The sequence below is a fragment of the Phodopus roborovskii genome, unplaced genomic scaffold, assembly GCF_943737965.1.
Source record: "Phodopus roborovskii unplaced genomic scaffold, PHOROB, whole genome shotgun sequence".
NCBI lineage: Eukaryota > Metazoa > Chordata > Mammalia > Rodentia > Cricetidae > Phodopus > Phodopus roborovskii.
In genome coordinates this window covers 35,518,713-35,541,191 of record NW_026126525.1, presented here as the reverse complement: position 1 = coordinate 35,541,191, position 22,479 = coordinate 35,518,713, and the positions used below count along the sequence as shown (strand labels likewise).

The window sequence follows — 22,479 nt, the reverse complement described above, 5'->3', positions numbered from 1 at the left end:
GTCTGATCTACAAATCAAGTTCCAGGACAGCCAAGGTTACACAGAGAAAACCTATCTTGGGGGGGGGGGGGGCAAATATACAGAAAACTTATTTCACAAAATCTAATGCTTTTGATGACAAAACAAAAATTACTCAAGAACTATGAGGGTGCAGATGTTTGTTTTTGGGACTCTTGTGAGTGAGAAGAATCAAAATTTAAAAATGAAAACCTATATTCTAAGACATAGACTGGGATCAACAAGGAAGTGATAAACAGTTCAAAAGTCTGGGGAAACAGAAAGACAATCTAGGAAAAGTAGGAAGCAGTCTGTAAGTTACTACTCTGACTCTACCAACCTAGTGTGGCAGGAAAAACAGCTAAAATTTGCAGCTGTGGTGACAACAAACTGACAGCTGAGACCCACAGTTCTCAGAAGCCTTAAATCCAGTGCAGGGTCTGCTCAGCGCTGTTTGCTTCTACCACTTTAGAGGATGCCCCTCAACTTGGACATCTACTGCTCCCCTCTTCTTCCCTGAACAAGCTAGAAGACCTCAGGAGCCAATAAGAACCACAGCAGTGGCAAAGAAATTTCTAAAGTTAATGTGGCCTGTAATAACTAAAAAGGTATGGGGTTCTTTCGCTGACTGGGTTTTTTGTTAACTTGACACTAAGTAGAGTCACCTGGGAAGGACTTTCAATTGAAGAATTTACTCCATTGGATTAGCCTATGGGGGTTTCTTAGGTGTTAATTGATGTAGGAGGCACAGCCCACTGTGCCCATCTCTAGGCCCACTGTGCCCATCTCTAGGCAGGAGAACTGAACCATAGAATAACAGCAGCTGAGCCAGTCAACAAACCAGTAAGCAGCACTCCTCTCTGACTTCAGCCTCCCACTCTGTTTGAGGTCATGATCTGACTTCCCCTGGTGAAGGACTGTTTAGTGTGTAAGAGCATATGCTGCCAATGGGACCTGATCGGATCCCTGGGACCTACATGGGGGAAGGGAAGAATAGACTCCTACAAGTTATCCTCTACCCTCCAGGAGCACACACTTAAAAAAATTAATGAAACAAAACTATATGTTTAATCCTTCAAATAAACCTAATTAAGGAAAGTTAAAAACTTCTACAGTAAAAACTGTAAAACACAGATGAAACATTTGAGAAGATGCCCTAAGACAGAAAGACTTTCCATGCTTAGAGATCAGAGAACTAATGCCATGAAACAAATGGTCACGTTACCCAAAGTGATCTACATTTGCAATGCAGTTCCAAAATTACAATGACTGATTTTGCAGAAATAGAAAAACCAATCCTAAAATTCAAGGGAAAGTATAAAAGACTCTGCTGCCAAAGCAAGTCTAAGCAAAGAGTAACTGTATTACAACACTTGATTTCAAATTATACCTTAAAATCACAAACAAATAGTAAAAAACACAGATCAATGACACAGAAACAGATGTGATGACCAACGGAACAGAACAGAATAGCCAAACATAAACCAAGGCAGCAACAGTCATCTAAATCCTGACAATTGTGTCAGTAAAGTACATTGGGGGAAAAAATATATTTTTGCCAGGCTTCACAGTACATGCCTTTAACCCCAGCACTCCAGAGGCAGAGTTGGGAGGGTCTCTCTCAGTTGAGGGCAGACTGATCTACAGGGCTAGTTCCAAGACAAGCTCCAAAGCAATACAGAGAAACCCTGTCTGGAAAACCAAAATAAATAAATAAGTCTCTTAACATGCAATACATAAGTGTCAAAATGGATTAAGGATAAGGATTTGAGGATTTTACTGGGGCTGGAAAGATGGCTCAGCAGTCAAAAGCACTTGTTCTCGGAGAAGGCTCAGGTTTGATCTCAACACCCATATGGTAGTTCACAACATCTGTATCTCCAGTTGTAGGGACAACATCCTCTTCTGACCTACTCGAGCACCACACAACATGCACATAAATACATGCAAGCAAGCACTCACATACATAAAATAAAATTTTAAAGCCAACAAGTTCTTAGCACAAAATATCCAGGAAATCTGGGACACTATGAAAGACTAAACCTAAAAATAATAGATTAAAGAAGTCCAGCTCAAAGGCATAGAAAATATATTCAACAAAATCATAGAAGAAAACTTTCCCAACCTAAAATAAGACATATCTATGAAAGTACAAGAGGCTTACAGAACACCAAATAGACTAGACCAAAAAACAAACAAACAAGTCCCCTCCCTGTAGGATAACTAAGCCTCAATGGGCCTGACAGCTGGCCTAGAACATGCACAGTAGCTATTTCCTGACAGCCAGCCTGCTTTGCCAGACAGCCTCGACAGTAGCAGCAGTCTGACAAGAGATGGTGTAGACCTATGGACAGCCACCTCATCATCCCAGCAGATGGCAGCTCAGTGGATCTCCTCCCTTGGGGCAGGACTGAGGGTATATAAAGCTTATCACTGCCTACTTTCCCCCACCCCCAAGGGACACCTGTCGGGAACCTGCAACACCTCTCCACATAATAGTCAAAACACTAAACATTCAGACTAAAGAAGGAACATTAAAAGCTGCAAAGCAAAAAGACCAGGTAACATATAAAGGCAGACCAATCAGAATTATACCCGACTTCTCCATGGAAACAACAAAAGCCAGAAGATCCTAGTCAGGCACAATGCAGACACTAACACAGATGCCAGTCCAAACTACTATACCCAGCAAAGCTTTCAATCACCATAAACAGAGAAAGCAAGATATTCCATGACAAAACCAGATTTAAACTATACCTATCCACAAATCTAGCCCTACAGAAAGTACTAGAAGGAAAACTCCAACCCAAGGAAGTTAGCTACATCCACAAACACAGGCAACAGATGAGCTTACAGCAGCAACTCCCTAGGAAGAGAAACACACACAATACCACCACCACCAACAAAAACAAAACAATGGTCATTATTATCCCTTAGCAGCAATGGACTAAATTTGCCTATAAAAATACACAGGCTAACAGATTGGATATGAAAACAATCTATACGAGAAACATACCTCAACTACAAAGACCTCAGAGTTCAGGTCAAATGAACCTAAGAAACAAGTGGTGTAACTATTCTAATATCTAACAAAATAGACTTCAAACTAAAATTAGTCAGAAGAGATGAAGAAGGTCATTTCATATTCATCACAGGAAAAATCCATCAAGATGAAGCTTCAATTCTATGCTCCAAACACAATGGCACCCACATTTGAAAAAAAAAAATTACTTAATCATATATCAAATAGCAAACACTAATAGTGGGAGACATCAACACCCCACTCTTACCACTGAACAGATCTGCCAGACAGAAACTTAACAGAGAAATAAAGGAACTATTAGATGTTATGACTCAAATGGGTCTAACAGACATCCACAGAACACCCTACCCAAACACAGCACCCCTATGGAACCTTCTCTAAAACTGACCACATACTTAGTAACAAAGCAAACTCTAACAGATATAAAAATAAAAAAATTTAAAAAATTTAAAAAATTGAAATAATCCCCTATATCTTATCAGATCTCGATGGCTTAAAGTTAGAATTAACCAACAATACAAAGTCTACAAACACATGAAAAGTGAGTAATACTCAGGAATCACCAATGGGTCAAAGAAGAAATAAAGAAATTAAAGACTTCCTGAAATTCAATGAAAATGACAGCACAATATTGCCAAACTTACAGGACACAATGAAAGCACTTCTGAGAGGTAAGTTCACAGCACTAAATGCCTACATAAAGAAACTGGAGAATAATACCCACACTAGTGAATTAACAGATCAACTGAAAACTCTAGAACATAAAGAAGCAAACTCTCCCAGGAGGAGTAGACGCCAAGAAATAATCAAATTGAGGGTTGAAATCAATGAAATAGAAACAAAGAAAACAATACAAACAATCAACAAGACAACCTTTACCAAACTAACCAAATGACAGAGAGAGAATATTCAAATTAACAAAATCAGAAATCAGGAGGACATGACAACAGACACTGAGGAAATCCACAAAATCATCAGGTCATACTTCAAAAATTTACTCCATAAAATTTAAAAATTTAAAGGAAATGGACAATTTTCTGGATAAGTACCACATACCAAAATTACATCAAGACCAGATAAAAAAATTAAATAGACCTATAATCCCTATGGAAATAGAAATAGTCATCAAAGTCTCCCAACCAAAAAAAGTCCAGGGCCAGATGGTTTCAGTGAAGAATTCTACTATACATTCAAAGAAGAGCTAATACCAATACTCCTCAAATTGTTCCACACAACATAACCAAACAGTTCATTACCAAACTCTTTTTATGAAACTAGTTACCCTGATACCCAAACCACACAATGACACAACATTGATGCAAAAATACTCAATAAAATAGGGGCAAATTGAATCCAAGTACACATCAGAAAAATCACCCACCATGTCACAAAGTAGGCTTCATCCCAGAGAGGCAGGGATGGTTCAACTTACAAAAATCTGTCAATGTAATCCACTATATAAACAAACAGGAAGGAAGGAAGGCAGGCAGGCCAACAAAAAGAAAAGAACCACACATGATCATCTTATTAGATGCTGAAAAAGCCTTTGATAAAATCCAACACCCCTTCAATGACAAAGGTCTTGGAGACAGCAGGGATACAAGGAACATACCTAAACATAATAAAGGCAACATACAGCAAGCCAACAGCCAACATCAAACTAAATGGAGAGAAACTCAAAGTGATCCCACTGAAATCAGGAACAAGACAAGGCTGTCCACTGTCACCATATCTATTCAATATAGTACTAAGTTCTAGCTATAGCAATAGACACAAAAGGAAATTAAGGAGATAAAAATTGGAAAAATAGTAGTCAAACTTTCGCTATTTGCTGATGACTACCAAGTATACTAAGTGTCCCAAAAAATCTACCAGAGAACTGCTACAACTGATAAAACACCTTCAAGTGATGTGACTGGATACAAGATTAACTCAAAAACCATCAGTAGCCCTCTTATACACACAAGATAAACAAGCTGAGAAAGAAATCAGAAAAATGGCAGGACAGTGGTGGTGCACGCCTTTAGTCCCAGCACTCAGGAGGCAGAGGCAGGTGGATCTCTGTGAGTTCAAGACCAGCCTGGTCTACAAGAGCTAGTTCCAGAACAGCCTCCAAAGCCACAGAGAAACCCTGTCTCGAAAAACCAAAAAAGAATCAGAAAAACAATACCCTTTATAATAGCCACAAACAATATAAAATATTTTGGGGTAACTCTAACCAAACAGGTGAAAGACCTGTATGACAAAAGCTTTGAGTCATTAAAGAAAGAAATTAAAGATACCAGAAAATGCAAAGATCTTCCATGCTCTTAGATAGGTAGGATCAACATAGTAAAAAAAACGGCAACCCTACCAAAAGCAATCTACAGATTCAATGCAATCCCCATCAAAATCCCAGCAAAAATTTTTCACAGACCTCAAAAGGACAATACTCAACTGTGCAGGGAAAAACAAAAACCCAGGATAACCAAAACAAGTATGTAAAATAAAGGAACATCTGGAGGCATCACCATCCCTGACTTCACTTCCTAAATAATACCAGTAGCACAAACACTGAGAGCAACAATGAATAAATGAAGTTTCTGTAAGGCAAAGGACACAGTCAAAAGATAAAACAGCAGCCTACAGAATGGGAAGAGATATTCACCAACCCCACATCTGACAGAGGACCGATTTCCAAAATATACAAAGAACTCAAGAAGCTAGAGATATCAAAAGACCAAATAATTCCATTTTTTAAAAAATGGAGTATAAATCTAAACAGAGGATTCTCAACAGAGCAATCTCAAATGGCAGAAAGACATTTAAAAAATGCTCAACATCTTTAGTCATCAGAGAAATGCAAATCAAAACAACCATCTTACATCTGTCAGGATGGCTAAGATCAAAAACACCAGTGACAGTTTATGCCGGTGAAGATGTGGAGAAAGGGGAACACTCCTCCATTGCTGGTGGGAGTGTAAACTTGTACGGCCACTTTGGAAATCAGTATGGCATTTTCTCAGAAAATTGGAAAGGAATCAACCTACCTCAAGACACAGCAATACCACTTTTGGGCATATACCCAAAGGAAGGATGCACACTTATACCACAAGGACATTTGCTCAACTATGTCCATAGTAGCATTATTCATAATAGCCAAAACCTAGAATCAACCTAGATGTTCCTCAACCATTTATACAATGGAGTACTACTCAGCAGTAAAAAACAATGACATACTAAAATTTCCAGGGAAATGAACAAAACTAGAAAATACCATCCGGAGTGAGGTAACCCAGACGAAAAAGACAAATATAATATGTACTCACTCATAAGTGGATATTAAACATAAAGCAAAGGACAACCAGCCTACAGGCCACAACCCCAGAGAACCTAGGTAACAAGGTAGACCCTAAGAGAGACATAAAAGACATACATGCATCTGTCTAGGAAGGGGGGAAAAGATCTTCTGATTAAATTGGGAGTGTCAGGGGCAAGAGGGAAGAAGGAAAGGAAAGGAAAAGAAAGGAGGGAAAAACATGTATAGCTCAATAAAAAAATAGTTTAAAAAACAAGGAATAAAAACTGCAAAAATATTAGAAGCAAGGGCATATAAACCTTTGTTAAAAGTAAGGGTTCCTTAGATATAATACCAATAAAGTAAGGGACAAAAGAAAACAGAGAAACTAGACTCAATTAAAACAGCAAATCATGTTTTTATTAAGGTGAGTACAATGTGTGAGTGTGTGTGTGTGTGTAACTTGTAACTAAAAGTGGAAAAATAAAAAATGTACTTAAATGGGCAAGGACGGCTTACAAGATGGTGTAGAGTGTTAAGAGCATTTGCCAATAAGCCAGGTGACCTGAGTGAAATCCCAGAATTAATTTGCTGGACATAAGAGAAAGAATGCCCTCAAGTTGTCCTCTGACCTCCACATGTGGTGTAACAGCTGTACACCCCTCCTCTGCACAACACAAACAAGCAAATGTAATTTTTCTTAAAGATTTTGTTAACAGGCAAAGGACTTAAATCTTTTTTCCCCAAGAAAAATGTACATGCTACTAATCAACACATGAAAACGTTCTCACCAGGGAAAAGCAAATAAAAACAACAAAGAAGCTGGGTATGGTAGTATCTTGAACCTAATTCAAAAGTAAGAAGACATCAATCTCCATGAAATCAAGCCCAGCTTGATCTACAGAGTTCCCAGGCAACCCAACCTATTCAGTGAGTCCCAATTTTGAGGGAAAAGAAAAAGAAAAAAGAAAAAGTCAGGTATAGTGGTGGCTCACATCTTTAATCCCAGAAATTGGAAGGCAGAGGCAGATAGATCTCTAAGGTGGAGGCCACCCTGGTCTACAGAAAGAGTTACAGGAAAGTCAGGACTACTAAGTGAGACCCTCCCTCAAATAAATATAGTAAATAAATAGTTTCCTAAAATAAGGTGTAATTGCCCTAGAACATGCAAGCAAAATAATCTATAACCTTTAGAACCTGGTTTTTGTTTGTAAAAATTTAATTATAAGTGTTCTGCCTGCACATATAAATATGTGTGATGTTAATGTGTGTACTTGGTGGACACTGAAGTTAAACCTCCTGGAACTGGAGTTATGAATGGTTGTGAACCATCATGTGAGTACTAGGAATTGAACCCCAGTCCCAGAAGGATAAGAAGTATTCTCTTTCTTCCCCCCAATAATTTATTTTTACTTTATGTGTATCCATGAATGTCTGTGTAAGAATGTCAGATCTTGGGAGTTAAAGACTGTTGTGAACTTCCCTGTAGGTGTTGGAAAGTGAACTCAGGTCCTCTAGAAGAACAGGCAGTACTCTTAACCACTAAGCCATCTCTCCAGCCTCTAGAGCCTGACTTCTTTTGCATACATCGTTCAATCAACAAACAAGGGTCCCTTTTTCCCTCAGCATCTAAGGATTGAACTGATTCTAAGTGAAATCCCCAATACATCCTAATGAGTTAAGGCCAAACAGAGAAGCAAAGAGCCACTGAAGGAACTGGGGGGGTGATGATGGGGGGCTGTAAAGTCAGGATAATCCTTTAGTAAATGAGTTTACCTTTCTTTCCTTTTCTGAGACAAGCTCTCATGAAGCCCAGGCTGGCCTTGAACGCCTGATCCTCTTGCCACTGCCTCTCAAGAGCTGGGACTACAGGAATGTGTTCCACACCTTGGGTGTCTTGAGGCCACCAGAGGTATCAGATATCCAGAAGCTGGAGTTACAGGTGGCTGTAGCCAACCAACGTGAGTACTGGGAACTGATCAGTAAGCAGCTTTAACCACTAAGCCACCTCTTCAGGTATCAAAACAGTAGCTTATAGTGTAAACATTATATAACCCTTAATATACAAAGTAAACTCCAGGAAAGAGAATTTTATCAACATCTCCTATTATTGGTAAATTCTGAATCCAGAAACAAATACAAATCCTCAGAAAATTTCTAAATCCAGAGCTCCTAAACTAAGAATTCAAATTTCCAATTAACTAGAGATCAAAAACTCAATTAATACTCTGGCTTTCATAACTCGTCATAGAAAGACCAAATTCATACTTGTGGTCTCGGCTTAATTACTGAAAGCAGCTCTCCTTAATTTACCTCATCAGGATTAACCTTCATCAAACCTTAGTAGAACCTGGAACTCATATTTCAAAATCGTTTATCTCCAGCATCCTTAACTGCACAATTTCCTTTCAAGAACAAGTCTATCTATGAACTCTTCTATTTGCTTTTAATAAACCTATTTTTTTACCTTCAGTATGAATTCTAAATCTCCAAGTTGTGTAGTCACTCTTGCTTTACTTACTGACTAATGATGTGGCGCTAAACACAGCCATTTCGATAATGACTTAACATAATCCCACATCACCACCCTGGACTTCATTCATCTTCAGCCCTGAATAGTTCCTACTGGTTAAATACACCATGCCAACCAGGGCACTGTGTAATACGTAAATATTCTCTTCCTTACAGCACAAAAAGAAACAAGTTGTATTTTGGGTTCAGTCAGATACCAGGTCTGCCTTTTAATGAACAGGTGACCTAAATCAAATATATGTTTCTTATTCTTTTGTGACTGTAAAATAAAGACAAAAACATAACCATGAAAACTGGTTTTTAAACATAATAGAAACAAAGTGCCAATTCTACTATTACCAGACAAAAACTGTCATACTCCATCAATTCTAAGGCTCCTATTTTATACCTCTTGGGCAGGGATGTGGCAGCAAAGGCAAGAACAAAAAACTTGTAGTTTATCTTTATACAAATTTTACTATGAAAACCCTCTGTTGCCAAGCATAGTATTTATCTGTAATCCAAAAACTTGAGGCAGAAGAAGGATCATCAACTCAAGGTCATGCTCTACCATCTGGCAAGACTCTTCCTAAAAACCCAAACCAAAAAAGTTTCTAAATATTAGAATTCACCAGGCTAGAATTTAATAGGTAAGGAGTCCAAAGTCTTAGAACCCTGTGATCTTTGCCCCTATCCACAGTAACCCTGATGAAATAAGGTCCAGTAGAATGGTTCACAGTTACAGTGTCAGATATGTGACCTCACTCATGAAACAGTAAGGTTCTATTTTTAAACTATAATATATGCTTTGGACTAGTGACAAGCTTCTACTTCTCTCACTGAAGACTAGCAATCAGAGTGCCCCTGTCACTATTATACTAAGACTGTAGTCAACTGTTTTGCTTCCACCTTAACACTTGGTCAGCTCATTTATGGCTTTGGTTTTTGTGAGAAGAATGTATCTACCATAGAATGCACCACCAGTTCCACACACTGAAATTGAGATGGTCACCCAACCACTTTGAGTTGTTCAGGCGGATAAAACAGCTGAGGAGCATTTCACAGGAAGGGTTTGGTTAGTTGAATGATCCCTAGTACTATAAGAAAACCAGATGGCTCTGAAAGAGAAGCAAGAAATTATAGCTTTGGAAATCAGATGGCCTAGACACATTTCAAAAATCCTAAATGGTCAAGAGTGAAGTGTTTTGCTTTTCATTCTAATACAATTGTAAAAATAAAAACATAGCATACTTGGTCAGATACTACACAGCACTGGAAACTGTAAACCTTTCTGTCTACTCTCAATTTCTATGATTACCATGTTGTAAGCTGATACTCTCAATAGCTAATGTATAATACACAGTAATAAAAGTCCATAGGGGGCTGGAGAGATTTGTCAGTGGTGAAGAGCACTTGCTGTTCTTCCAGAGGACCTGAGTTTGACTCCCTGCCAATACACGTGTTCACAGTCACCTATAACTCTAGTTCCAGGGGACCCAATGCACTCTGCAGGCACCAGACATGTATACAGACAAAACACCTATTCACATTAAATAATTAAGTTAAAAAAAAAGAAGCTCATAGGTAACACCAGGTGTGGTGGTATGTGTCTTTCAACCCAGCACTCAGGATGCAGAAGCAATGATCAGAGTAAAAAGACGCCATTAAGTTCCAGGGCCTATTACTTTAAAAAAAAAAAAAAAAAAAAAAAAAAAAGGAGGGATGGGATGAGCCCCAGGGAGATGACCTGTACTTACTGTACAAGCATGACAACTAAGTTCAGATTACCAGTGCCCACATAAAAATTGGGATGTGATGGCTCACTCTTATAATCCCAAGAAGGAAAAGTGGGGAACTGGTAGAAACAAGAGTATCTCAAGGGCTTGCCATACAGCTAGTCAAGCAAAAAAGGTGAGCCCCAAACTCAGTGAAAGACCCTCTCTCAAGAAATAAAGAGTAGACGGAACAAGGAAGACACTTAACAGTAACATGTGGCCTCCACTCTTGTGTGCATACAGGTACTCACCACCCCTGCTGCCATATCACATTAATACACACACACACACACACACACACATACACAAAAGAAAATAAACACAACCAACATTAACAAGGATAATTTGAACAGAGAAATGGAATTGATATTAAACTGTCAAATAACATTAAGCAAATGGGAGAAGGGCCGAGACAGGCAGATCTTAGTGAGTTTGAGGCCAGACTGGCCTACAGAGTGAGTTCAGGACAGCCAAGGTGACATAGAAAAACCCTTTCTTAAAAATAAATAAATAAATAAATAAATAAATAAGAGAGAATGGAAATGGCTGAAAGATGGCTTAATAGATAATGTATATGTTATGTGAGCATGAAGACTGGAGGTTCAGATTCTCAGCAGCCACATTTAAAACAAAAACTGGAGGGATCTAGACAGATGACTCAGAAGTTAAGAGCACTTGATGACTGCTGTTCTTCTGGGATGAAAGTTTGGTTTCCAGCACCTTTATTAAGCAGCTCCTAACAACCTGTAACTCCAGCTCCAGAGAATCCAAATCTCTCTTCTATCCTCTATGGGCACTCACACACATGTGCATATGCTCAAACACACACAAACACACACACACACAAAATGAAGCTGGGCATGGCACTTGTAACCACAGACATTGGAAGATTGGCATGGCCTGGAGGGGTGTCACTAACCAGGCAATCTTGCTATTTGGTGAACTCCATGTTCAGTGAGAAAAGTCTCAAAGGAAGAGGGGGGAGGGAAGGAGAGGGAGAGGTGATAGAGGAAGACACCCAACACTGACCCCTGGGATCTCCATATACAGATATACATATAAATGTACACACACATACAGGTACACATGTACCACCATACAACACTCATAGCCACAGGTTTCTATGGCTTTAGTAAACATCAAGACCAAAAACATCTTGGGGATAAAAGGGCTTATTTTCATCTTACAGTTTACAGTCTATCATCAAGGACAAGGTGGGAGCCTGGAGGCAGAAACTGAAGCAGAGACCACAAAGGAGCCTGGCTTGCTCTCCAAAGCTTGCTCAGCCTGCTTTCCTACACTAACCAGGACTACCTCTACCTGCCCAGAGGTGGAATCACCCCTAGGCCCTCCCACATCAATCATTAATCAAGAAAATACCTACAGACTTGCCTACAGGCAATCTGATGGAGGCATTTCCTCAAGTAAGGTTCCCCTTTCCAGATAACTCTAGTCTGTGTTAAGCAGATAAAAACAAGAAAACAACATCAAAAACAGCCCCTACAAACACCACACAAAAATAGTGGTGAACAGCAGTAGTGCATGCCTGTGACCCTACGCTTGGGAGATGGAGACCAAGAAATCAGATCAGCAGTTTAAGCTCACCCCCATTAGTTGGAAGCCAGTCTGGGCAGCATGTTCGAGACTATCTCAAAATTTGAGGGGGAGGGGGAAGAAAGAGAGGGAGGGAGGAAGGGAGTGGAGAGAGATAAGCAGGAAGGTGGACATGATGTATTTTTAACTGTAATCCCAGCATTGAAGCAGGAACATAAGAAAGTTCAAGGGTAGTCTAGGGCTGCAAAACCAGACTGTCTCCATTCAAATTAGAAATCAAATAAAATGCTAGTGAAAATTGGCTTCGTAGGTAAGTGCCTCTGCAAAGCCTAACCACCTGAGTTCAATCTCTAGAACCAACACAGTATAAAAAGACAACAAACTCCCATAAAATGTCTTCTGATCTCCACATTTACACTGTGACATGTGCACGCACAAGCGCGCACACCCCAAACAGAACAAAATAAATTTAAAAGCTATTTTAAAGGAGTAAACACATTGAGTGTTGTGATATTTTGTTTACGATCTAACAAATAAGGCCTGCCTGAAGATCAGAGTGGAAAGCTAGCCTCAGTAGTCAGCCACAGAAGCAGTGGCACACACCTTTAATCCCAGCACTCAGGACACAGAAGCAGACCTATCTCTATTAGTTCAAGGTCATCCTGAGTTACACAAAATTGATTCAGTCTAAAAGAAAAAAAAAAAACAGAGTACACACAAAGGTGATCCCAGCACTAAGGAGACAGACAGGAGAGAGGAATATAAGGTGGGAGGAGATACAAGCTCAGGGCGGTCTGAGCACCAGACAGTCTGAGGATGCAGTCTGGAGGACAGGATCATCCATTTGGTCTGAGGTAGAGATAAAAACTAGTGGCTGATCCTGACGTTTAATCCCAGAACTTGGGCAGGCAGATCTCTGTGAGTTCTAGATCAGCCTGATCTACAGAAATATTTCCAGGACAGGCTCCAAAGCCACACAGAAACCCTGTCTTAAAAAAAAAAAAAAAAAAAAAAAAAAACCAGCTAATGGCTGGCTGCTTTGCTTTTCTGATCTTTCAGCTTTCTCCCCCTAATATCTGACTTCAGGTTTTTAATACTGAGGCCAAAGAGAATTCATGCTACACATGAGTAAATATAAATGAGGCCAAAGGAAAATAAATAAGGCAAATATAGGAGTATGAACTTGAGTGATAATGTTTGGACACAAAGGTATCTTAGTAGGGTAGCCTGTGAAGAGGCGTTAGCTGGGAACTCTGTCCCTTCCAGTTAATTTTGCTGTGAACCTAAAACTATGCTAAAAATAATAGTCTACTAAAAAAAAGTAAACCGTAAGAAAAATGTATTCAACTGAGATAGTTCCATGGGACATGGAACAAAAAATTAAGAAACTGCAATTAAAGAAGCAATGAAAACTGAAAAAATAAAATGGTAAACAATTATTCTACAAGGATCTAAAAGCAATTTCATTTTATTACTGCCCAATTTTTACCATTTTCTTTAAAGATTTTTATGAATGTACTTCGATAACACATATATTCTAAATAACTTTGGACACACACATCAGAAAGTAGCTAAAAAGTTTCAATGAAACTAGCAAACATGGTACTTTACATATCTTTTAATGGAACCAGCAAGATGCCTCATTGAAAACCCCACAACTTGTGTTCCATCCCAGGAAATCACATAAAGGTCAAAGAGAACCAACTCTACAAAGTTGTCTTCTGACACATGCCACGGCACTTGTGTGCCCACGCACATACACCATAGATATATACAAACAATAATAAATAAGCAATAATAAAGCAAGACAAACTATAGGGAAATCTTGTGGGCAGGTTTCTGGCTCATAAGAGCCTGAGAGCCTAGGCACAATCCCTAGCATTTCAACTTTTAACAGAAGAAATCTTATAAATGATAATGATAAAAAAAAGAAAAAAGAAAAAAAAAAGATGTGAATTTACTTCTGCCCTTACAGTAGGATAATGTAAGTTTATCAATGTTATAGAAACCAGGACTACTTTGTAAAAATTTAAAAAAAAAAATCCTAAATAAGACATGGAGGAAGCTTAGGAAGAATTATGTGGTACATTTCCACTGGAGGTATCAAAATAGTCATTTGACTTACTGATTAAATAAACTTAAAAAGTTTATTTCCTAGCTCAACATATTGAAAAAGCTTGAAGGAATTACATCCTATGGGCAAATACAAAGCCTATATTTTTGACTTATAAAGGCTACCTTCTACTAAAACTGGAAATAGGGACACTAGAATAAAAGAGCTACCCAAATCTGGGCCAGGAAGTCCATGATAAATAAATACAAGAAAGTAAAGAGTCCACTTCCCTTAGTAAAAACCGACATCTACATCAAAAGGAGGTACTGGGCTATATAATGTGAACAATCTATTAAAGCAGAAATGAACCCAATATATTCAAGGGGAACAAAAGGAAACCAAGTATACATAACTGAACCTAACAAAATAGAGTAATTCTCAGAAACAAAAACTGAAATTTTACTATGTACAGGCATTATGGTGTACTATTGCAATCCCAGCACTTGAGAGGCAGAGGCAGGCAAATCTCTGAGTCTGAGGCCAGCATGGTCTACACAGTGAGTTCCAGAACAGCCTGGGCTAAGTAGAAAGACAAAACATTCTACTATGCAAACCTGAGGATGCCTGAAGTAGGCCCAGCAGAGAGGTGTGCCCTTTCATAACACTGTGGAAGGTAGAGGCAGGAGAATGAGAAGTTCAAGGTCATCCTCAGCTACTCAGCAAGTTTTTTACCAGAAAAGTCAGCCTACCTACCCACCCTCTCTGTCTCTCAATCACCACTCTTGGGCTGGTGAGATGGCTCAGAGAGTAAAGGAAATACCCAAACCTGACAACCTAAGTTTGATGATTCCCAGAACACATAAAGGTAGAAGGAGAGAACCAACTATACAAATCTGTCCTCCTACCTTTCCACACATGTGCTGTGGGCATGCACCCTCCACATTGAAATTTAAATATTTAATTTAAAATATGAAGTGTAATATTTTAATCAAATGTGTTGTGATATACAGGATATTAAATTTAATACTTTAAAATCACAAATCTTTAGTCATATCTAGTAAAGATGCCTTACATACAAACTATGTCAGAACCTACACAAATACAATACCAATGCCCTGGATTTGCCACCAATCAGCTTTATAACTGATCTGATGAATGCTACTGGGTCATTTAGGTACCATGGACGTAATTTTTGTCATCAGTTGGAGGTGGAGGGGTATTTTTAGAACCATTATAACTTTAAAATTATGGACCCAGTAGTACGTAGAAGTGCTTAGCAACAAAATGCAACCAAGTCTGACAATCTTGACTTCAATCCCTGAGGCCCAAGGGGTAAAAAAAGAGAACTACTTAAGTTATTCTCTGACCTCGATATGCACACCAAGGCACAGTGCACTTATACACAGATATACTTTTTCCTTAAATTATGAAGACAACTTCATGCAGTGGAACATGTTTGTAACCCCTAGGATGTAAGAGGAGAATTCTGGGGTTAGCCTGGACATATATAATGAGATCCTTTCAAAAATAGACAATATTAAAGGGAGAAAAAAGAAACAGAGGTGGAGGATATGGGTCAGTCCATAGGGTATCAATTTAGCATGCATGAAACACTAGATTCAATCCTTAGGCATAGGATTACATAAATGTAATCATAGCATTTCAGATGTGGAGTTAGGAAGATCTTAAGTTCAAGGCCAGTCTTGGTTATGTGATTTTGTCTTTATTAAAACAAAACAAAAACCATACATCTTCAATTCTCAGCATTTGGGAGGCAGAGGCAGGCAGATCTCTGTGAGTTCAGGGCTAGCTAGTCTATAGAACCAGTTTCAGGACAGCCAGGGCTACAGAGAAACTCTACAGAAACAAAATAAAGCAAAAAAAAAAATTTTTTTTTTAATTGATAAAAATGTGTATCAATTGCTAGGCATTGATGGTGAAACGCCTTTAAAAGCAGGTGAATCTCTGTGAGTTCTAGACTGGTTTAGAACTCACAGCTAGACCAGCATGGTCTACAGAGCTAGTTCCAGTACTCTATAGAGTTTCTCTGTAGCCCTGGCTCTCCTGAAACTGGCTCTATAGACCAGCCACAGAGAAAACCTGTCTCAAAAAAAAAAAAAAAAAAAAAGTGTACCAACTTTAACTTGCAAAACAATCCAATCCATAATAAATGGATAGCTAACCCAGTATTGTCCTTGACCTTTCACAGTCAACAATTTCTAATATTTAATCTATTAGTAGAAAATATGTCATAGTTTTAAATTTTTCATTGCACGTTAGTGTGTAAGAGAGAAGAGAATACTCATGACTTGCATGTGGAGGTCTAAGGACTTGTGGGAACCCATTCTCCTTCCACCAGGGATCCCACTCAAGTTTTCAGGGTTAGCACCTTTACCTAATGAATCATCTAGGTGGCCCAAATTTTTTTTTTTTTTTTAAAGACTTCACACCTAAGAATTCAAGGTTTTATTATTCTTTTTACCTAATTTTATTAATTTTTTGGAGTTGGGGGTCTCACTGCATACTCCAAGCTAGCCTAGAACTCACTATGTAGACCAGGTTGTCCTAGAACTTACAAAACTTACAGAAATCCTTGAATGCTGTAATTAAATGTGATCACTACCATGCCTGGCTATTTCAAATTTTGTTTTTTGAGACTGGATTTCTCTGTGTAGCCCTGACTGTCCTCTGCTTCCTCAGTTGCTGAGGTTTAAGGCATGTATCACCACCAGCACATCTATTTCAATATTCTTAATTTAAACACTTAATCAAAACTAGATGATTGTTAGGTTTGGTGGCACACCTGTCATTCCAGCACACTCAAATCAAAGGTCAAGGAAGAATTTATACACAGGACAAAACACACACAAACAGGTGCAATCTTAATTTTATTGAACAGCTTTATTCTTCTTAGTTGTTCAGTCTTACTCAAAATATGCAATATGGCTTATGAAACATTAACAAAGTATCAGTACATAATACATATTCCTTAGTAGCAAGATTCACTTTGGGGAGCTGGGGATACTTCTAAGTATAAGGACCTGAATTTGGACTCCAATCCCCAGCATAGCATAAAAAGCTCCATGTGGTCACACTATTGTTAATCTCAGCAGGATTCTCCATGCTCACTAGACAGCTAACTTAATTGGTGAACTCTGGGCCAACCAGAAACCTTATTTCAAAGGAGACGGACATCAGGCATTTTCTCAAAGGCCAGAGGAGAGAGGATAATACCCAAGATTGTCCTCTGATCTCCACAAACATACATAAAAGTGCTTATGGATCTTCCCACGTGTACACAGACACAGACACACACTTATACATACATTCTCACAAAAAGATTTTAGTTGAGCACTGTGACACTTCAAAGGCAGAGAGAACTGAGAAAGCAGAGGGATATTTGAGAGCAGCCTCATCTACATAGCAAGTTTTAGGCCAGACCCTGTCTCAAAAACAACAAAAAGATTTATCTGCTTTAGGCTGGGGTGTAGAGCTCAGTAGTAAATCAGGGTCTGGGTTTAATATGCACTGCCTACACATGCATCCTCTCCACCCCAGTAAAAAGGAAGGGAAAGAAAACAGAAAGGTCTGTTTTAATTAAAGAAACAGATTCTTTCAAAAAGGCAACAAATGGAAACTAAACCACAGGAATACTTTAAACACACAACACTTACTAGACACTATACTCAATTCTAAGATCAGAGCCTAAAAATACATTTTATAAAGTTGCACAAAGGGACTGGACAGATGGCTCAGAAGTTAAGAGCACTGTTTGATTCCCTGCACCAACATAGTAGCTCAAAACTGTAACTTCATGTCCAAGGGATCCAAAACCCTCACACAGACATAAATGCAGGCAAAACACCAATGCACATAAAAAATTTGCCCAAGGCAGAAAAGTTGCCAACAATGTTTCTTGCCTAGCCTTCCACCATGTCTGACTTAACTTTGAAGCATCTTTGAGTACAATGGTTCTCAACCTTTGTAATTCTGGGACCCTTTAATACAATTCCTTATGTTACAGTGAACCTAACCATAATTTTTGTTGCTTCCTCATAATTGTAATTTTGGTAGTGTTATGAATCATAATGTAAATATCTGACACAAGACCCTTGTGAAAGGGTGGTTCAAGAGATTAGGACGACTACCACAGTTTAAAGCCCAATTTGAAGCAAGCTTTAACTAAATATTGATCAGGTGGATGGACTCTAGCCAGGTCCATACCCAGGTTCCTAGGAAATGGCCCAGAATCCAGTATGGCAAGGGCTTAAGAAGGAAAACCCATAATTCATTGCATTTTCCATTAGGTCCAATCCGGGGCAAGCATACATCCTAAAGTATCTCCAGCCTGAAAACCTCCCACCCAAATGTGATCAAGTGCATCCTGTGCATATGGGTCAATGGAACTTGTTTAGGGGAATGAAAAACAAGGGCCTTGTAATCTTCCATAACCAATAGCCTACAGCATTTCAGAACTATCTGTCCTTGGGCAAGGGGCTTGCAGATCAAAGGCATTTTTGTTTCAAGGATCTCTTTGGCACAGTAATTAAAACTTAAATGTAACTTGGGCTCTCATGCTGACTCCCAAAGGGGTCACAACCCATAGGTTGAGAATCACTATTGTAACAGGATGTGGTGTAACTCTAGCATTTGGAAAGACGAAGGAGGAAGATGGTAAGCTCAAGACCAGCAGGGCTATTACATGAGAGCCTCTCTCAAACAGCTCATGTGACCCTTTCCTTGTCCCTCCATTTCCACTGTCAATGCCCTACTTAAAAGTTTAAGATCTTTTGCCTAAACTACTGCCAGTTTCCTAGCAGGGCTCACCCCCCCCCCCCACTCCTAGGTCTCCCTATTCCAAACAAGCCCCAGCTGTGACAACTAAAATGCCTAAAAACATCCCCTGGTGAATCAAAGTTGTCCCAAAGTGACAAATCACTGCTTGAAGCTCATTCTATAACAAAAACTGCCCTCCTTTGCTAAGGCTCTGGCCATGATATATGTCCACAGAAAAACAAGCCTAAAACTGACCAGTGCAAGATACTAAAACATACAACACTGATTATTAAGAACTACCACATTACACCAAGGAAAATTGATCCCAGAAATTGCAATACAGTCCTCAAATTTCTTGGGCATGTGTACTTACATTATTTTACTTTAAGCTTGAGTTTTGAAAAATTCTGTACACTCTATAGTTTAGCCACACCGTACACACAGTTAAGCTTTCAGATATTCAAAAATTGTGAGAAACTAGGGAGGGGGAGGTTGCTTGTGGGCTGCAGAGATGGCACTGGCTGCTTTCCCAGAGGACCCATGTTCAATTCCCAGTATCCACATGGCAGCTCACAACTGTCTGTTCCAGAGATACAACACCCCCACACAGACATATTATGTAGGTAAAACACCAATGCACATAAAATTTTAAAAAATCATCATAAAAAAAAGGTTGCTTGTGCTCACATCAATCTTATTTGATGGAAACAAGAACCTTCGGGGCTAATCACAGCTTCACATAAGGGTACAAGCCACTTAAATAATATTCATTAAATAAAACGACCACAGGGAAAAGAGAAGCCACTAAATGTTAAGTTCTTATGCTCAATAAACAGGATTGAAAATGATCACACTCCTTCTAAATTCCCCATACTTATGTCCTTTCAGAACTAAACATGTCTCCAAATTAGAACTACACTTTTAAGAGAGAAGACGATAAACTATCTTTAAAGACTTAGTACTAAAAACTCCAAAGGCCAAGACGAAACCAAACTAGTCCAGCGAAACCAAGAGTCAGAAAGCCATCCAGAGCGCAGAGCACCGAAACGGACGCTTACCTTCAGACGTTTGATCATCTCGTCGGTGGTGATCTTGTCGGTGATTTCCTTTACTCCCGGAGGGTAAGCGATCTTCCCGTCTGCACTCACGACGCCACAGAGGGCAGCGGCAGGCTTCGGCTGCGTGAAGTCCATCCTGGGGGATAACTTTTCTTTCACAGTCCTCTACCGGCCTCTATCGGTCAGAAAATCAAAGTTCAGCGGGAAAGGGGAGACTTTGTAACCTCTTTTTCATTTCAAACATCTCTAATCTGGTAAGAGTCCTTTCTTCCCCCGAGGCCGGGGGTACCCCCGCCGCTCGCTCCTTCTCTGGGACTCGGATCCCGCTAGACGTCCGCCGCCCCCACCCGCTCCAGCCCCGGAACCACAGGGCTCTGAGCTGCAGCCGCGGCGGCCGCGGGAGGTGCCGAACGGCGCCCGGAGTTTCCTAGCCCTCTTTTCACAATGAAATGCAGCCCCGAGCACCTAGGTCGGAAGTTTGGTGGCCTCGGGGGACCAACGAGGAACCAAAAGGCCCCAGGCCGGCCCAGGAGAAGCGGCCGGGTCCCCGCCTGGCCGGTCCCCTCCGGGAAAGGAGACGCGAGGCCTAGAGGGTTCAGCTTAGGCCGCAAAACTAGGTCCCCAGGAGGACCCACGCGCGGCGCCGGCGCCCGGGAGCAGAATGCCGTGGCCGCGCCGAGCCCCGGGCCCCCGGCGTCCCCGCCGCGCGGCCGCCCCTCCCCAGCGAGCCCGCCACCCCCGCCAGCCGCCCGCGGCCCGAGCCCCGCGCCAGGAAGCGGAGGACGCGGCTCCGCACTTCACATTTTGTTCCGTAACTTCAGCAACCGAGCCCGGCGGCGTCTCCCACCCCTCGGCCGCCCGGCGCCACCCCGGCACCGCCGAGGCCTGAGCGGCCGCTCCGGACAACCCGCCGGGCCTCGGCGCGCGCCCTCCCCTGCGGTCTCCCCTTCCGTCCCTCCCTCGCCGCCGCCGCTGCCGCCGAGGGCGCGAGCCCGGCCGCCGCTTTACCTCCTCCTCATGCGGGCGGACGGTGCAGCGAGCGCCGGGCCTCTGTCAGGTGGTTGTGCCGCCGCCGCCGCCGCCCCTCGTCGGCCTGCACACAAAGCGGCTCCGCGGGTCCCGCCGCCGCCGCCCGCCCGCCCCGGAGCGGCGCTGGGGCTGGCGGTGCCGAGGAGCAGCCGCCGCGGGGGGAGACGCGGGCCGAGCGTGCGCCGGCCGGGGCGACACTGCCGCTCTCCGTCGGGCAGAGGAAGCGCAGCCTCGGCCGCGACTCCTCCGAGAGCCCGCGCGCGGGTGCACGCCCGCGCGCCCCCCGCGCCCGCCCGCTCGCTCTCCCTCCCGCCCGCACCTCGCGCCCACCCGCACCCGACGCCCTCTCGCCGCGGCGCGCTCCCGGCTGCCCGTGCCCCGCGGAGCCGGAGCCGGAGCCTCGCGCACACCCAGAGCCCGTCACGCGAGCGGTGCGAGAGCACGCGAGAGCAACGCGCGCCTCGCTCCCGCCCCTTCTTCCGCCGCCCGAGCCCCCGCCTCCCTCGGGCCCGACGCGGCCGCGCGCCGGGCTGGACAGCGCCGCCACCCGTTTGGCGCCAAGACCTGCCCGCGCGGGCACCTCCGTCCGGGAGGCCGGCAGCCGAGCGGGCGCGCGGAGGAGGAGGAGGAGAAGGAGGAGCCCCGGTGGCGGGAAGTGGAGCCCGGGAGGCGCTGGCCTGGGACGGGACGCTCGCCACCCGCGCGGAGTTCGGAAGCTTGGAGGCGTGTCTGGTGGGGACGTGGGAAGCGGACGGGTTGAAAAATGGTTAATCCCTCGGAGAGATTGTTGATTTCCCCTCCGAACGTAGCTCTGGAAGCCGAGGCAAAGTTTTGCAGCAGGGCACAACGTGGACTGATCATGCTTGTGTCTTCGCCAGAGGTGGCACCCTACGACCTTAGACTCCTAACACTAAGATTATTTTTTTTTTTTTTCAAAGCTGTAAAATGGGAAGTTAGCGTCGGGAGTGCTGGGATTCAAGGCATGCACCACCACTGCCAGGCTGGCTTGCTTACAGTTTCAGAGACTTAGTCCATTATCACAATGTCGAGAAACATGGAGGCAGAAGAGAGATAGTGGGCCTGGCATGGACTTTTGAAACCTAAAACCTGCCCCCGGAGATACTTATTCCAACAAGGCCCCATCTCCTAATCCTTCTAACCCTTTCTAATAGTGCCATTCCATCAAATATGTCAACCTATAGGGGCCATTCTCTGCCTCCCACCTTCACAACTCAGGGTTTCTCTGTATCCCTGCCTATACTGGAATTCACTCTGTTGACCAGGCTGAATTCAGAGATCTGCCTCTCAAGTGCTGGGATTAAAGGCATCATGGCTGAGCATAGGGGGCCATTCTCCATTCTTATTCAAACATCGTACTATTGTATAATTTTGTAAGAATTCAAAAG

General features: G+C 41.9%; 2 protein-coding genes across 2 annotated transcripts in view; one reads left to right on the top strand and one right to left on the bottom strand.

Annotated features, from left to right (window-relative positions):
- Window positions 1-20,980, bottom strand: part of Pds5a (PDS5 cohesin associated factor A) — a 94,175-nt gene extending 73,195 nt beyond the window's left edge. Inside the window, exons 1-2 of the mRNA XM_051198426.1 lie at window positions 20,841-20,980; window positions 20,045-20,219 (exon numbers count right to left, since the gene is read on the bottom strand). Coding sequence (XP_051054383.1) covers window positions 20,045-20,179 — 135 coding nt within the window. The 5' untranslated portion in view covers window positions 20,180-20,219; window positions 20,841-20,980. The remainder of the gene's footprint in view (window positions 1-20,044; window positions 20,220-20,840) is intronic.
- LOC127232140 (basic proline-rich protein-like) lies at window positions 20,489-21,844 on the top strand. The gene has a single exon (XM_051198107.1). The coding sequence runs from the start codon at window positions 20,489-20,491 to the stop codon at window positions 21,842-21,844; it is 1,356 nt and encodes a 451-aa protein (XP_051054064.1).
- The last annotated feature ends 635 nt before the right edge of the window (window positions 21,845-22,479 follow it).